The sequence below is a fragment of the Nematolebias whitei genome, chromosome 10, assembly GCF_014905685.2.
Source record: "Nematolebias whitei isolate Nwh7 chromosome 10, NemWhi1, whole genome shotgun sequence".
NCBI lineage: Eukaryota > Metazoa > Chordata > Actinopteri > Cyprinodontiformes > Rivulidae > Nematolebias > Nematolebias whitei.
The window spans coordinates 23,120,316-23,137,053 of NC_056507.1; the positions used below are offsets into that span (position 1 = coordinate 23,120,316).

At 39.7% G+C, this 16,738-nt stretch overlaps 1 protein-coding gene across 1 annotated transcript in view; it reads left to right on the forward strand.

Moving 5' to 3' along the window:
* The window catches only part of mapk8ip2 (mitogen-activated protein kinase 8 interacting protein 2), a 32,077-nt gene extending 15,698 nt beyond the window's left edge, over nt 1-16,379 (forward strand). The window contains exons 3-14 of the mRNA XM_037683478.1: nt 4,055-4,276; nt 4,382-4,460; nt 4,635-4,838; nt 6,064-8,311; nt 8,405-8,613; nt 10,292-10,367; nt 10,893-11,065; nt 11,153-11,262; nt 11,660-11,782; nt 11,879-11,949; nt 12,042-12,140; nt 13,505-16,379. Coding sequence (XP_037539406.1) covers nt 4,055-4,276; nt 4,382-4,460; nt 4,635-4,838; nt 6,064-8,311; nt 8,405-8,613; nt 10,292-10,367; nt 10,893-11,065; nt 11,153-11,262; nt 11,660-11,782; nt 11,879-11,949; nt 12,042-12,140; nt 13,505-13,577 — 3,687 coding nt within the window. The 3' untranslated portion in view covers nt 13,578-16,379. The remainder of the gene's footprint in view (nt 1-4,054; nt 4,277-4,381; nt 4,461-4,634; nt 4,839-6,063; nt 8,312-8,404; nt 8,614-10,291; nt 10,368-10,892; nt 11,066-11,152; nt 11,263-11,659; nt 11,783-11,878; nt 11,950-12,041; nt 12,141-13,504) is intronic.
* The last annotated feature ends 359 nt before the right edge of the window (nt 16,380-16,738 follow it).

A 16,738-nucleotide genomic window follows, 5' to 3' on the forward strand; every position in this document is an offset into this window, starting at 1 on the left:
GTACTGACAACACCACCTACCCCAAACCCTACAATCCATAAATATAAATAGTAATGATTATAAATCATTGCTCTTTTTTTTTTTTTTTTTGTATCCCCCCCCCCCCCCCCCCCCCCCCCCCCCACACACACACACACCCCTGCTCTCTGCCTCATGTCGCCCCTGATTCTTCACTTCCTGTCTTCCTAATAGCCATCTCCGTCCCTCTGGAGCTCTGATTGAACGTATGATTGCATGCATAATTCAGTATGTGACAGAGCAGTGGTGTCAGTGTCTTAGCTCCTACATTTAAAATGTTGAAATTTACAAATACATTCATACAGAAAGCTACAACAATTATTTATAATCATTACTATTTATATTTATGGTTTGTTTATTTGCAAGCCTATGAACAAAAACTCCAGTGATACAGTACTCGCTTAGAATCCCCAGTTAACTTGTATATTTTTGGACCACTGCAACAAACTAAAGAATGAATTTGCATGCTGGTACAGGAAAAAACATATGGGAAAAACCTGAGCTAAAATATAACCAGAAATTGTCTCACTAAGAGGACTCTTCTTAAAAAAAACGCCTACATGGCTATGCCTTAAAAATATTATTTAGATTTCGTGGAGTGGGGTTCTGTGAAAAGATTATGACCAATTTATATCTTACAACATCTGTTGTAGATATGTAGATAGTAATGTTGCTTTTTAAAAATTTAGAAATTTAGAGAAACAGATTTTTTTACCTGAGTTATGTACTATGGGCTAGTCTGATTCAGGCTGAAACTAAAGTGGATCACTGGTGTCTTTAAGCCACTCCAATCTAAAAACAACAATCTAGCAGTTTATGCAAATTCCATTTTTATAAGCCTTTACATCACTCTCAGTTTTGAATAGTATTGTTATTTACGTGAAATTCAGTGTTTATTTACAAGCAACAGTTAGCTGTAGCAGTCTAAGTGCAGCCTGGGATACTAACAGTTGGAATATCATAATGTTTGCTGGAATACGTATACAAATCAGAACTGACATTGATGTAAACATGTATAAAATAGAGTCTATAAACCACAATTAGGATTTTGAGAATAAAGTTGGTTTAAGATGGCAGCCATGCAATTTGTCTCGGATTGCTTGGACAAGCTATTAGCTCATCAATCCAGTTAGAATTAAACTCTTTCTCTACACTGAGGCTGGTCAAAAAGATATGTGCAACCTGTAAGACAATGATTGTTCACGTTTCCACATAACTTCACTTCAAACGAACTAGACTCTTTAATGTTACTAAAGTTGCAATTAAATAATAAACTAGATTCTGTGCATTTGACTTAAACAAAGGCCCACGGTGATTATCTGATAATCTGACTGAATATTTTTTACTCCTTCATGTGTGATTTGCAACTATGCCACATCAGGAACTATACCGTGTAAATAGGAAGACATGCACAAACACAAATTTACACCAGACAAACAGCATGATTAGGAAATTAATATAACTATTTATCGCTGGCTTCTTTAAAACAAAAAGGGAAATGACTTTAAATACCAAGTGGATATTTATTGATCCTAGCAATGCATCATAATGTCACAACAGTCATTTAAAAACGTAACATATAAGATGAGAAAAGCACTGCACATCTGCAATAATGATTGAATATGGACTTTATGGACATTAGGCTGATGTTTTTTAGTCTTGCTCAGGTGTTTGGGACTTCCTGTTTTCAGCTCGCCCCCTCAGCATCCACTTTTCTTCTCTGGAATTTATGGTGCCCTGGTTTCCCCTTTCGCCTGGAGATCGTATGTCTCTGACCATTTCCGCTGTCAGCTCAATAGACACGATTGCCCTGCAGTTTGACCTGAAGTCTCTATTCTCTTTGGTGAATGTATTAGTTTAAAATGTGGCTGACATCTCACACATCATCAGGAATACGGCAGCAGCCGAGTCAATATGTATAAAATTATCTGCGTTGAACAAGCCGACAGTCTCCTAATTGGATATCAAAAAGCAGTGCTGCCTTTGGACATTCATGTTAGTTACATCTCTAGGTGCTGCAGCAGAGCAGACATAAATGTATAGGTGTTATCCATCTGTAGTTGAGGTAAAGAAGAGATACAAACAGTCTGGGTGTGTGAGTGTCTTGGCGTTTTGAGAAAATTGAATTGACTTTGAAACCATTTGCTCTCTGACACCTGGAAGAACACACATGAGGGTTAAATTCATTCACAGTGCCTTCCTCTGCAGGAGCGCAGGCTTGCCTGCTGATCGACCTGATTGGCTGTTGTGTCCTTGGGAACAGAAGACTGCGAGGATTGATTTTTGCCAGCACGCTGCTCTTATTATAGTTTTTTCTTACGCCTGTTTGTCTGTCAGGCGGCCTTGCTGGAGGATGTGTTCGGACAGTGTAAATTATTCTCCTCGATGCATTTTTATGAATCTGTGGCTTTTACCCCGTCATGTAATTATAGGTGAGATTTACTCAAGCGAAGGATTATTATGGATTAGTGATATGTCAGACTTAACTGTAGCATTTTAGAATGCAGACATTTGTCTCACTTGCTATAGAAGCCACAGCTTTTTTCCAAATCCTTCATCACATCTTGAATAATCAAAAATAGATATGTTAATAAGGTAAAAGTGTGCATATTCACGTGTACTCTCGAGGCAGTAGACTGTTGATTTTAGTTGCTGTAGCATAAAGTGGATGCAGCAAGCATCAGCAGATTTGTGTGTAGTGGGAAGGCGAGCTTTGATTCCTCCATTAAACAGACAGAAACTGCTGCGCTTGTTAAAGTGAGAAAACAGGCTGATCAATCCCTGTATTGTTTATTGGAGAAGGGACTTTAAATGATCAGGGTATAAAAGCTATATATTTTTAGTTTTACTTATATATTTGATTTTCAATAATAGTAACATGAGCAACAATTTTAAAAATTTTAATGTCTGTTAGTGAGATTTCTTCAAATGTATTAAGGTTGGGTTGATTTTTGTAAATTAAACATTTTTATGCCAACTTTTCTTCTTATGCAGACATGATCAGGTGTGGTCAACTGAACCTCAAAAACATTTAGTGTCCCGCTTTCCAGTAAACAAGATGAAACCTGATAGCTCCTTGATCTGCTCCTGGTTCATTACCCATCAATCCTGCTTCATAGCTGCTCTTTTGTTCCACTCTCTGCTAAGCTCTGTTTCTTTCTGACCAGGACAATGGTGAGAAAAACAGAAATAATAAGATTTGTTTAAAAGAAAACAGCTGGATTCAATACCAGTTTTCACTATTTTCTAATCTTATAACGCAAACAAGTTTTGCGGAGTAAAATTAGCTTCAAAATTAGGTTTTCATGTAAGATGCATTTTTTATTTTATTTTATTATTATTATTGCAGGATATTCTTCACATATTACCAGAAATGGGTTCTATAGAGATGAAAATATTTATTTTATAGGGGGAAATAAGTCCCTCATCAATGTTTAAAAATTATTATTTTTAAGTATGTCAAACCAGTAAAATTGCAGTTTTTCACTCAGTCTTTTTTTAATTTATTTTTGGTCCTGCCAGATCTCTTTATTATTTTTGACCCAATTCATCGTTTTGCTTTGTTAGAGTTTATTAATTTAAATTGATATACTTTTAGGGATAAGGAAAAGTGATTATAATATTTATCCAAGCCTATTTCTAATAGAAACAGTTGTCCATAAAACTATTTTTCTCTATGAATTATAAAGCTTGATAAATCTGTTGACACTCAAAGGTACGCCTGGATTTTGTGTTATGTTCACTCACAGTCATGGATTCACACAGTGTGGACCACTTTGTTGTTTTTGTGTGTTTCACAAATGTCCTCTGTGCAATTAAAGCACACGAGTCTGCCATCCTTCTGGCTTCTTCTAATCTTTTTTCATCTTTCAAACACACTCGTCTTTGTTTTTTCTCCCTTTGTTGTCAGAACAAAACAAAAAAAAGCTTTAATGAGCACAGCTAGTATCACAACTCTGCCAAGGGTGTGAAAATGAAAATTGCTTCTAATTTTGTAATATGTGCCCATAAGCAGATTTCACTTTCCCTCTCTCAGGATTCCCTTATTTTGGAGAAGAATGACATACACCACCCAGTCTGCTCCTTCCAGGATGACTTCCAAGAGTTTGAGATGATTGACGATGATGATGATGATGAAGAGGAGGAGGTCGACCCTGATGCACCTCCATCTCCTTCAGCTTCCCCTCCTCTTTCTCCAACTCTTGGCACCCTGAAGAGCAGACCCACCACGCTGAACCTCACCACTGCTGTGTCACAGGTAAATAAACTGAGGCTCAGATGCTAATCATGACGCAAACACCAAACATACCTAGTTTTTTACAATCGTCACCTAATGTTTGCAATATTGTGGTTATTTAATTAGGATTCTTTGAACAACAACAGCAGCCTATCTCCAAAAAAAGGAAGCTGGCAGGATTCTTTACGCAATCCAGCTTCACAAGGTGTGAACATCATAACATATCAATAAATTTCCCATGAATTGTCACTTCTCATTCATTCATGTTTGCAATAAGTTTTCCGTTCATTGCGCATGAAATAATACTCAAGACATAGCTATTTGTGAACATAATTGTCTTTACATACAGTTAGAAAATAAGTATCTGTTGTACTCGCAGGTCGTCTGTCTCCAACACACTCGTGTCTAGTGGATGGTAGTCATGTGACAGGCCAGTGCCCGGCCTCCCCAGTTTTCCAGGCTCCAGGGTCGCAGAGCAAAAGTACTCCATCAAAACAGGCAGGGGAGGGCGGGAACCCCCAGTCTCCTCATCGACCCCTCCTCTGTGACATGGAGGGCAACAGGCGGGAGAGGCCTGAATACGGTAACAAGGATGGCCGCCCTTGAAAGCTTAAATTTCATTGCATTCACATCACATCAGCATGATACAGTAATTGTGAAATGAGGATGTTGATTAGACTTTAGTGAGAAATTATGTTGTATACATTTGATTCTTTCAAAATTCACAGCTTATAAGTAAGTTACAACTTTGTGCATCTAAATTATTTACTAAGGAGGAATCCTGTTTCACTCATTCACCCTACCATTTAGTACTAAACTACCCTACGTTTGTCTGTTCATGTAAAACATACAGCTGTCCCAATTGTTTTGTAATGTTGAGTGATTCGAGCTGATATCCTTTATGAGTTCAAATCAAGTGTCACTAAAGGAAAAATCATATGTAAGGGTAGAGGTCACACTAGGAAATGGGTTTCAGTCTAAATTAGAGTTGCATTCGGGCTTAAAAAATCAGATCCGATCCAGCTCCAGCCCGTAGCCATCATTTCCGAAGCCCACCCGACCCGACAAATTAACAGTAATTACAGGTCAGAACCCAACCCACCCCAGACATTTTCACTTAAGCTTTGACTGCTTATATATTTATTAATGGTCAGCAGACGCGCGCGGCTGAATAAAAGGGACAGAAGATCAGAGCTGAGGAGGTGTTTGTTCTTTCATGGCCATCAAAGCGCATTAAAACCCTGATTCTGCCTGCATTCTGCATTATTCAGACATGGACCCTGCTCTGACATGTCTGCTTTGGGATCTCACCTGTTTGGGTTGTCGGCCGTGCGTGTCCGCTGAGTGCAGCGGCTGAATGTCCATTTGGGTGATAGATCACTTCCTGGCAGTAGCCTACTGGTACTCCCATCTGAAGCTTAACAGAACTTATTTTTACCTCTTTCAAGGCCAGTCAGCTCGAGGTGAAATGGCAGTGTGCGGCTGGTGATTGTATGGCAAGCCATGTTGCCATATAATTGGATCGTAGCTGATCCACTGACGCAATCAAGAGCCTGACACCCACCCAGCCCGCCTATCCAGCACATTATCATGGCCCTGCCCAGCCCAAATTCGGGTTGGGCTGGGCTTTGGGCCCGGGTTAGAAATGACAGCTCTAGTCTAAATGCCCTCAACTCCCTAGATATATTTCCCCATGCCTCCTTCTTGTCATCATCTACTTTATAATAACAATGTTCTGTGTACACAACAATCAATCTTGTAAATCTTCTAAGCTCAACTTTCTTTCTTCACTGTTTTTATGTTCACAGGCTCATTTGGTCACCACAGATCTCACTCAGGCTCCACTGATTTTACTGACCCGAAGGTAGACCCTTCAGTCCAGACAGCCAGAGCATCCTCCATAGACGAGCACTCCCAGTGTTCTGACACAGAGGTGGATCATGATCTCAACAGTGACCACAATCACAAACACTCAAACCGCCGCCTCACAGATACCTACACAATCACCAGCGAGTCAGGAATGGAGCAAGAAAATGATCTTGACCTGGATGGAACCAGTCGTTGTTTATCATCCACAGCACCCATAGGAGCTAATGATGGTGCTGATACACCCTTATCTGACGAAGAGTTGGAAAAGGACTTTGAAGTGGAGTTTATGTGTAAGGAGACCTATGATATGGTGTGCAAGGAAAATCCGTTGTCATATGTGGAATTCCCCTCCATTGAACACCATGAGCCTGCATCGTTCTCCAGCTATCAGTCATCAAGCCGCTCAGAAGCTCTCGGGCAATCCAACAGTTCAGAAGCTCTATCAGTTTCTGCCACAGTTGCAGCAGCTAATGATTCCACCTCTCCATCCTCAGATCCAGGGATAGCAGATATGAACCAACAGGGTTATATTACCTCAGATCAGGACAAGGACCTCAGCTCTTCAGGCTCTGATTCTGATGTTGAAGGGGAGCTGGAGGCAGCATTTGCTTGTGGAGGACCTGTGGTCTCAAACATGATTTCCTCTATTTCAGAGACAGAGTTAGATCTGACAAGTGACGAGAGCAGCAGTGGACGATCGTCTCATCTCACCAACTCTATTGAGGAGGCCAGCTCGCCTACATCAGACCAGGAACTGGACCCAGATACAGAGTTAGAGCAGGACAGTGGAATAGTTGGATTGAAAGCCTCACTCTTCCTGGGTCAGCCTGATCCAATCAAAGAAGGTTCTTTTGTACTCTCTCCTTCTCCTCTACCCTCACCCACTATTGCAACTCCCTCCCCTGTTGACTCACCCATCTTACTCCCTGAGTCCTATGATGATGATCAAGCACTGATGGGGATGCAGAGTGTGGATGACGAGCTGTCTTGTGAGCACCATGCTGATCCAGATGAAACTCTGCCTCCAACCCAATGTAGTGAGGACTGTTTGTCCAGACCAATGGTGCTTGAGATTGAACCAGACCATGGTCTAGAGAGCTTTAAGCGCTCCTTCTACCTGCCAGTGGGGCCCAGGCTAATGCCAAGTCAAGATGATTATGATGAAACAAGTGAGGGAGACTCTGAATCAGAAAGTGAAGATGACCTGAGTGAGAACTCTGATTCTCCCTGGCTACTTAGTAACTTAGTCAACCGGATGATCTCAGAGGGCTCATATCCCATCAGCTGCCCCGAGGAGTGTTTCAAGAGAAAAGCGTCTGTGTCTGATACCATCTCACCATCTTCAGATATTGGGGAGGGAGATAGTTTCAATGATGAGGCCCAGGAATCAAAAGCAGATATGGAGGAATCACGGAAAAGGGACAAGGAAGGTGAAGGATACCGAAAGGAGAAAAAAGAGCCAGCGAGAAGCCAGAATGATGAGTTCTTAAATGGAGGGGCAGTGATAAGTTCCCAATTCTATATGAGCAACACCACTGGTGATGCCATTTCCCCACTGATTTTAGAATGCTGTGGAAAGAATGAGAGAGAAACCATAGATTTAAGTCCTGCGTACACCACGAAAGGCTGTGACAAGAACTCCACTGATCAACCATCTAAGAATGTTTGGAAACAGGAGGATGAAGAGCCCAACAATGACTTGATGATGCTGGAGGGCAGAAAGGATTTGGACTCACCCAGCCTTAGTGAGAGTGTGATCAGCGACAAGGATGAAGGTCGAGAAACAGAGCCCAGGCCAACAAGTCGTTCAGCAGCCTCTCTTGAGCGCATCACCGAGGTCAAACACAGCCTGACGTTGGACATACCTTCTGCTCAAACCAACCGCTGCTTTAGCCTCACTTATTCCACAGACAATGATGACGAAGAGGAGGAGGATGGTGACTCCTATCCTTTCTTGGGTAGCTTGAGGAAGCACTCCTATAATAATAGTGATTTAGAGCTTGACAGCTCACCACCCATTGATTCCAGTGTGCACAATCCTTCATTACCTGATCATGACCTCCCACTGTGTGAGAAAGATCTGGCTCTAAGGCAGCATAATGAAGATGATGGACTGGCCTATGACTCCATGAAGTACACGTTAGTGGTCGATGAGAATACAACCCTGGAACTAGTAAGCCTTAGAAGGTATGCATGACAATTTTTTTTTAAACCAAAAATTAGAGCATCAAGTATTGAGCATCTAGTGTTAGTTAGGATTGAACTGTTTTGTCCTTTTAGGTGCACCTCAGTTCTGAGTGACGACAGCGAGCTTTCAACACCATGTGATGGCGAGGCCTTAGGGAGAGACGAGGTCAAATATGTATGTAAAAATGTGGAGGTTAGGCCAGATCTTCTCAGCTCTTCTGAAGACTCATCTCCAGAGGCTGACCTGCCATTTTCCAAGAAGTTCCTTAATGTGTTTGTCAACAGCACCTCCCGTTCTTCCAGTAAGCTGCACACAGTGCCTTTTGCCGCAGTAGTTTATGATATAGTTTATGATGTAGTTTATATCCCTTAATTACTAAGAAAAAACAAAGTAAAAATAAGTTCACATTGAATAAAAAAATAGGATGTGAGCTAAAGACTATATGGACTGCTTGATTGTCTCAAATGTAAAAAGGAACAAAAGAAAGAAAAGCTGACTTCATCAGTATACTAGCTAAAATTACCACCTACTAGCTCTCGTATGAATATACTAATTTAGTGTTTAACATATCTGTCAGCTTATTACAGTACATTAACACAATCTAAATTAGTCAGGGAGCCATACTCAGCCAATGAAAGTAGTCCCCTTGAAGATTAGTCAGTGATCTTGCTGTGAAATTTAATGTCAAATGAAGGTTGATTTGCAAAATGAAAAACTCATTATGAAACCAAAGAAAGTTAAGTCGGGTCCTCTGGACGGTTATTATGAAATGTTTTTGCAATCTTTTAAACTGGCTATGAAATCAGTCAACTTTCAATTAGACTCCATCCATCCATCCATCCATTTTCTTTACCCGTTTGTTCCATTTTGGGTCACGGGGGTCGCTGGTGCCCATGTCCAGCAATCACTGTGCGAGGGGCGGGGGACACCCTGGACGGGTCGCAAGTCCATCACAGGGCCACATAGAGACAAACGAGACAAACAACCATTCACTCTCTCTCTCTCACCTAGGGACAATTTAGAGTTACCAATCAGCCTAACATGCATGTTTTTGGTCTGTGGGAGGAAACCGGAGCACCCGGAGAAAACCCACGCATGCACGGAGAGAACATGCAAACTCCACCCAGAAAGGCCCCTGGACCGGGGTTTGAACCAGGGACCTTCTCACTGAGAGGCAGCAGCTCTACCAGTTGTGCCACCGTGCTGCCTCAATTAGACTCAAGTACAAGAATTCCATTCATTACTAAAGGGTGAACAATAATTAGGAAGCTATAATAAGTGCTTTAATGATACTGATGTAACTTCCCCATTCATATGGCTCAAACTCCATACTTCTGAGGGACAGGCATAGTTGCTCACCACTACACAAATAAGGGGTTGCCACAGGTGAGTTACTGGAAACTATTGATTCCTGCTAGCTCCACCGCTTCAGTCCTCAGGCAGCCTTCAGCTAGCAACAAACTATACAATGGACTAAATTTAGGTTACATTAGGTAAGGTTTATTTATCATATGCAGATCAATACAAAGCCAACAATGCAATGAAATGCTCAGGATGAGAAGAACCATCTCAACTTGCCAAAAAAACAACAAGAAATACCAAAGCATGCAACGAAAATACAAAAACAAGGTGCCAAAAGTGAAAAAGTGAAATACATCTACAGCAGCATGGTCCTATTAGCAAAGTGGTTCTGTTGGCAGTGACGTTCACATGGCTCCGTCAGCACCATGATACTGTTAGGCTGATAAGGAGGAGGGGCGTACTTTTTGCAAGGCATAAATGCATCGTTTTGTGTCTGTATAAATGGTGTATACGCTTTAGATACCTCAAATGATTTATTGGGGAGAACTATTTCCATTTTTCTAAAATTGGGAAGGTTTGGACTCACAATTAGACGCCTTCATGAAAGCATCAGAAACCAAAAAGCTCTAAACAAAGTTGATAAACAAAAGTAACGTCTCTGTCTGTCTCCCACGCAGGCACAGAATCTTTTGGACTTTTCTCGTGTACCATCAGTGGAGAGGAGAGGGACCAGACACATAGGGCAGTTTACAGGTAAGCTTGTTATAGGACACTTTTTCATTTTTAAATTTTAAGAAACCAGTAGTAGCCATTCCACTGACCACAAAAATAGTTTATAAACGATGCAACACATATCAGTTGTTTTCATTGAATACGAAAATTGTGTTTTGAAATTATTTAAATGTAATACATGAGTTCATATTGTCCACTTGGTATTTAGATGGTTAAAGTGTATTTTAGTGTGTTTTGTTTGTGCTGTGGCAGTTGTGTGTGGGTATTGCATCACTAATTATGTTAGAGAGGAAGGCAGATGTCCTGGTTGCAGCTAGGTTTGAGAGATGCAGGGTCACTAACAATAATCAGGTCAGTCACCACCTGCACGCAAACACAAAGCAATGGAAAAAAAAAACAATAATAAGGTAAAAATTGACTAGATTAGGAGTTTATTTTGTGCATCTTTTTTTTAATTGTAAATTAAATTCAGGTTACAGCAGCAGGAAAATAATATTAACAGGAACATTTTCTTTTTTTTGTTCTTCTATTTGGTGCTCTTTGCAGGTTCATTCCCAGACATGCAGATGAGCTGGAGCTGGACGTGGACGACCCTTTGTATGTGGAGGAAGAAGAGGATGACTACTGGTACAGAGGCTATAACATGCGGACAGGAGAGAAAGGGATATTCCCAGGCTTCTATGCTCAGGAGGTCATAGGCCAGTCAAAGGAGTTGCTGGGTGAGTGAAGAAAACATATAATCCACATATTGAATTAAATACAACTGAGAATTTCCTAGCAGTCCCATTTTTTGTCCCACCACCTAGGCCTGAAAAGAAATCCAGCATGGATTGAGACTTTTAATGTTCAGTTTTTGGGGTCTGTTGAGGTACCTTATCATCAAGGCAACGGCATTCTCTGTGCCGCCATGCAAAAGGTAAGAAAAGAGAAAGCATTAAAGCACACATAAAGACAAAAAAAGCATTTATTTTACTCAACAGGAAGCATAAATTGGACCAAATGGCAGGGACCAACACAAACATGTTCTTGTTTTTAGTTTTCTACATTCGCCTTAGAATCTAGCTGTTTTTTTGTTACCTTTTTCTTTTAGCCATCCTATTTGTAAAAAAAAAACAAAAAAAAAACCTGTAGTATGACTTTTTATAATTGTTTATTGTTGTTGCTGTTGTCCATTGTTGTCATCTTTCTTTGTTGAAATCAGGTCTCTCTTGTAAATGAGTCCTCGAGGCTCAATGGGATTACCTGTTTAAATAAAGGTTGAATGAATAAATTGAGGCCTAGTGCATAACAAGAACCCATTTTCTGTCTGTCAGATTGCAATATCGAGGAAACGGACAGTGCATGTGCGACCTCCATCCCTGTGTGAGTTGGAGATCAGCTTGCAAGGTGTGAAGCTAATTATGAGCCTGGAGGATGAATATGACATCCTTGATGAGGTAAAGATGAATCGATAAATAATGCTGATGTAATATTATGCCAGTAGTTCATCTGTGGTTATATTTTCATTTCTATCTGTTTCTTCCCATCTCCAGTTTGACAGATGTAGTCACTTCTTCCAGATGAAAAACATCTCGTTCTGCGGGTGTCATCCGAGGAACAATTGGTGAACAAGCAAACAGATCTTCTGTCCTTCTGTTACATCTGCACGTTACGACATCTGACCGGTTGCATCACATTGTTTTCTTCTCTCTGCAGCTACTTTGGTTTCATCACTAAGCATCCAATGCTGAACAGATTTGCTTGCCATGTGTTTGTATCCCAGGAATCCATGCGGCCTGTGGCTGAGTGTGTCGGGTACGTCCAAATCATAATGTCAATTACTGAAAATGAGATACTGTGTAATGCTGAGAACTCCTGCTTTTCCATCACATTGTTACATTGTATACATTATGTCTTATGTTGAATCAGTTTGGATTAAACAGTGCCTAACTCTGAAGCATCTTCTTCACCTGATGGTGGTGAAGCAAACAAATAAAACTACAGCTCTTATATTCAGCACCAGTTTAGAGACCTCTCTCTAGAAGTGGTTAAAAATGTTCCTTTATTCTGGGAGTAGGGTCAGTTTTATTTTTTCCACCACTTTTTAACAATTAATAATTTACATGACTGTGGAAACTAGAGAAATGAAAACTAGTGAGGACTTGTAGTGTGTAAAACCTTTTGAGGACCTATATGTTTTTGTTTCCTGTATTATTCTTTGTTGTATGTTATGCATGTTTTTGTGAGGTAATACATTGAGCAACTGATTTCCCTTTCCATAATTACAAAGTGTAGAAAGGGACAACTTTATGTTGTTTACTCAGGAACTTTACTTAAGTATATTTTAGATGTACTTTTTCCATATAATTTCAATCAAAATCACCATACTTTATATATCAGTCACTGTAAATCCACAGTCACGAAGACAAAAATGCTAAAGTTAATTAAAAAAAAAAAGATTCCAAATATTAATTTAGGCTTGCTTTCATAACTTTATCTCAAAGTACATTTCTTTTTATTCAAAATATTTGTACCTGTTGTAAAGGTCAGAAAAGGCCTGATTCTTTTACACTCGACTGTGGCTGACTGGTTAGAACTGTCATCCTCCAATGCAAGAGTTGGGGGTTCGATTCCACCAGCAGTCACATGCCAAAGTGTCCCTGGGCAAGACAGTGAACCCCTCACTGCCTCCAATGTGTGTCCCATCAGTGTATGGATGTGATAAAGCATTGATTATTCTTTGTAGAGATCTAGTAGAGTGCCGGGTGAATGAGGCACAGATTGTAGTGTAAAGAGCTTTGAGTATCTTGATTAGATGGAAAGGTGCTATATATATAAGTACAATCTATTATTTTTAAATGTGAGCATCTGTGTGTCAAATTAAATTATTACAGCTGTCATGTATCATTTAGCCATATTGGATTTGAATAATTGAAGATGCAGATAGTTCACTGTCTGTGGGGGTTAAGAGCAGGTGGTGGGGCTTAGTTTGACTGTTTTTCTGACAAATACAAGTTCCGAAGCTGAGGGAATCCTAATCTTTTTCTAAGCTAACAGTATATATAGTGATAAATACCCATTTAAGAATGGCAAAAAAAAGTAAATAATTTGTGAAACGTGGAATCTAAAACTAGTTCACGAGTAAAGCATTAGTTCTAACTTGTCTGTCCTTTTCTTAGTCGAGCCTTCCAGGAGTACTACCAGGAACATCTGGAGTACGCCTGCCCTACTGAGGACATCTACCTGGAGTAAGACAAGCTCCCATGACAACCCTTTTCGTCAACAGCTTGTGTACATTCGTCAAGTTTGCCAGCAGAGGACGCTCTCGGTGTTTTTCTTTTCTCTTTTTCAACGCCATTGTAAAATACTTTTTCTTTCGTACTCAAAACAGGGATTCTCATTTCTACGATGCGCTTTTCACCTCACTGATTATGCTCATCCCTTTTTTCTATGATCTCGATGGATTGATTGCATCTTTCATTTCCTTCTTTCTTTTTCTATATTAAACGACGATGCCGTGTGGCTGTTTATTTTAACAGATCCTCTTCTGTAATGCAAACACACCTACTACGGCTGTTTCACTTCTCAATGCATGGCTAGTAGGGTTAATGCACACAGACGCACCAAGAAATACACATATCCAAGTGAATGGCAACCAGCTCAACAATCAGCAGGTAGGATGGTGTAGAATCAGGTGGCTGGTATTTCAGTTACCTGTAAATATATATACTTTTTTCAGCATTGACAAGCAGCTAATTTGCTACTGACGATGGTATTTGAGTTAACTAGAGAGAACGAGGGGCCCTTTACTCAAGCATCCCCCGTGTCCTGTACGAGACATAGTGTGTGTTGTAAATATGTGTATAGAAAGTAGATGTACATCAGCTTCATTCAAGCTAATGAAGACACCGCTGGGACTGAATTTGTTCTTAGTTTTGATGGTGATAAAACGTGTCTCAGTCTGACAGCACCTGGTGTAGAAGTTAAATAAGCAGTAAAAGTTGACTTGGAATGAACTTATTATGTTATTTCTGCAGATATTCGATTCACTTTGGAGTAGATCCAGTAACTGTTAGAAAATCTCAATGTCAGCATTATTTTTCTTCTGTCCAGTCCTGAAAGTTGCACTGATTGTTGACTTTTACCACGAGTAGCTATCATGCAAATCATGCAGTTCAATTTGTAAACTGCTTTGTTGTAAATGATGGGACTTTTAAGTCAAAGATAACTACGGCCCTCTGACAAGCCATATTCTCACGACTCTTACCGTGTAACTCTGGGCTTCTGTTTGGTTTTAGTCTGGTCTCCACTTTCTTTTGACTTGGACATTTCAATGAGGGAAAAGGATTGACTAGATAGACCAGTGTCACAAAACCTTCTAATTCTTGATCCTGCAGTGAAATCAGCTCTTTAATATAGCATTAAAGCAACAGCTTAGATCTGTTGAAGTGGGTTCTATGGAAAATTTGTGGACAATTAATATCTTACTTGTTGCAGATGACTCTTTGATCAACCAGTTTTTTTAGAAAAGGACAACTGATTTATGAGCTAACCGCTAGTCCGAGCAAGGCCAAGGTAAAGAGAATTGCTGCTGTTTTTAAACAAGTAAGTTTAAAAATGTTTAAAACCAAAAATCTAAAATGAACAATGTTCATGTGAACGTTATTTTGTAAATCTTTAAATTGTTGTCCGTTCTACGTTACACCAGATTTTATGGTCATTTACATGCAAACAGAGGCCTTGGGCACTTCCTGTTGGAATATCATAATTCAATCAAAATACCTGTTGACGGCAGTGTAAAGGTTTTAAACTAGAACATGCCTGAGCTGCTATGAAACCTTGCTTTAAAACACTATTGTTTATAACATTTCCACAGAACCACTCCAGAAGATTTAACCTCTCTTTTAGTGGGAGGTTTCATCATGTAATTGTTTAGACTTCTTATTATGAGTATGGAGGATAAAACGGATGGTAACCTCTTCCTTCATTAGGCTTTTGCTTTGTGGCTTGTAAAAGGTTGAACTAAATAAAAAACAAGTCACAGTGAATTATGGGGTTAATACTGCAGTTCTATGATACAAAAATGCATTGAGACATTCAAAAGTAGATAAAAAAAAAAGAGACTAATCAGAACTTATTCCCAATTGTCGCGATTGTAATTTCACACATTGTGTAGCCATGTGTTCTGCTGCTGTCAGTCTGAATCCACATCATGTTCCATCTGCAGGGTTTCAGTGCTAAACAGCTCACTGGAAGTCGATATGACAGGAACGAGGGGATTACCTACATATTTATCACTGTCAGTTAGATCATGTATATACAATAGCAAATCTAAGTGCTGTGTCATTTATGTTGAGTATGTTGACAAAATGATGTACAATAATTAAAAATTAAAAAAAGATCACAACCAGACTAAAACCCCTGAAAAGAAATATATATACATGACCTGCAATGAGTTTATTATTTATGTTTCTCAAAGAGCTATGTTAAGGCACGAGGTGACATCTTAGTCTGCCATGTTGGTGGTATTTTGGTCCCTGCTGACTCCACAACCTTCACAGACAAGCTTCAGCAGCACATTTAGGGCACATGTGATAGACGTGAGACCCCCACCAAAACCTACTGATCAACGCAGTTAATAGTGACAGTCAGCTGCTACTGGAAAATTGTGTTTTGCTCATTATTGCAATCACCTTTGAGCTCCAACAGTGTGATCCATCTCCGATCTGTAGCGATTTGCTTCCGAATGTTTTTTTTTCTATCTGGTTAAAGTCAAAGTTTAATCCCACTTTTCACAGTTACACAGATACAACCTCAGAGGATGGATTTAGTCCTGTATAGCCGCAGAGAAATACAGTTAAACCGACTTTCAACTTTATTACTTCAACATGATTCTTCACTGTATACCTAGAACAAAACCATATGTGAGAAAACAAAAATAAACTAACATGTATCTTAAAAATGAGGACTTGTAAAAAGAAAAAACTAAAAAAATAATTTAAAAAAATCACTCTGCCTTGTCATGGGTTTGGTCTAATGAATAAATTATATGCTTGATGTCTGAATCATTTTTGTCGTCTTCATTGATCCGTTCAACACTGCTGGACACAAAAGTGCAATCGTTGCATATGTCTGCCCTTACATAGAAACTTTGAGGTGAGAGTGTGGTGCAAGTCAAACGACGATTCAAATATAGTAGTCCCTCGTTTATTGCAGGGGTTACGTTCCGGACCCCCCAGAATAAGCGAAACTCTGCAAAGTAGGAATGCTATATTTATTTTAGTATTTGTATATTTTAACTTTAGAAACACTTCCCATACTCTTGCAATGTTCTCAGCTCTTAAACCTGTACATAATTTTAACTACATACGTATCCTGATGCATGCTCAATAATCCAGGTAGAAAAATCTAAA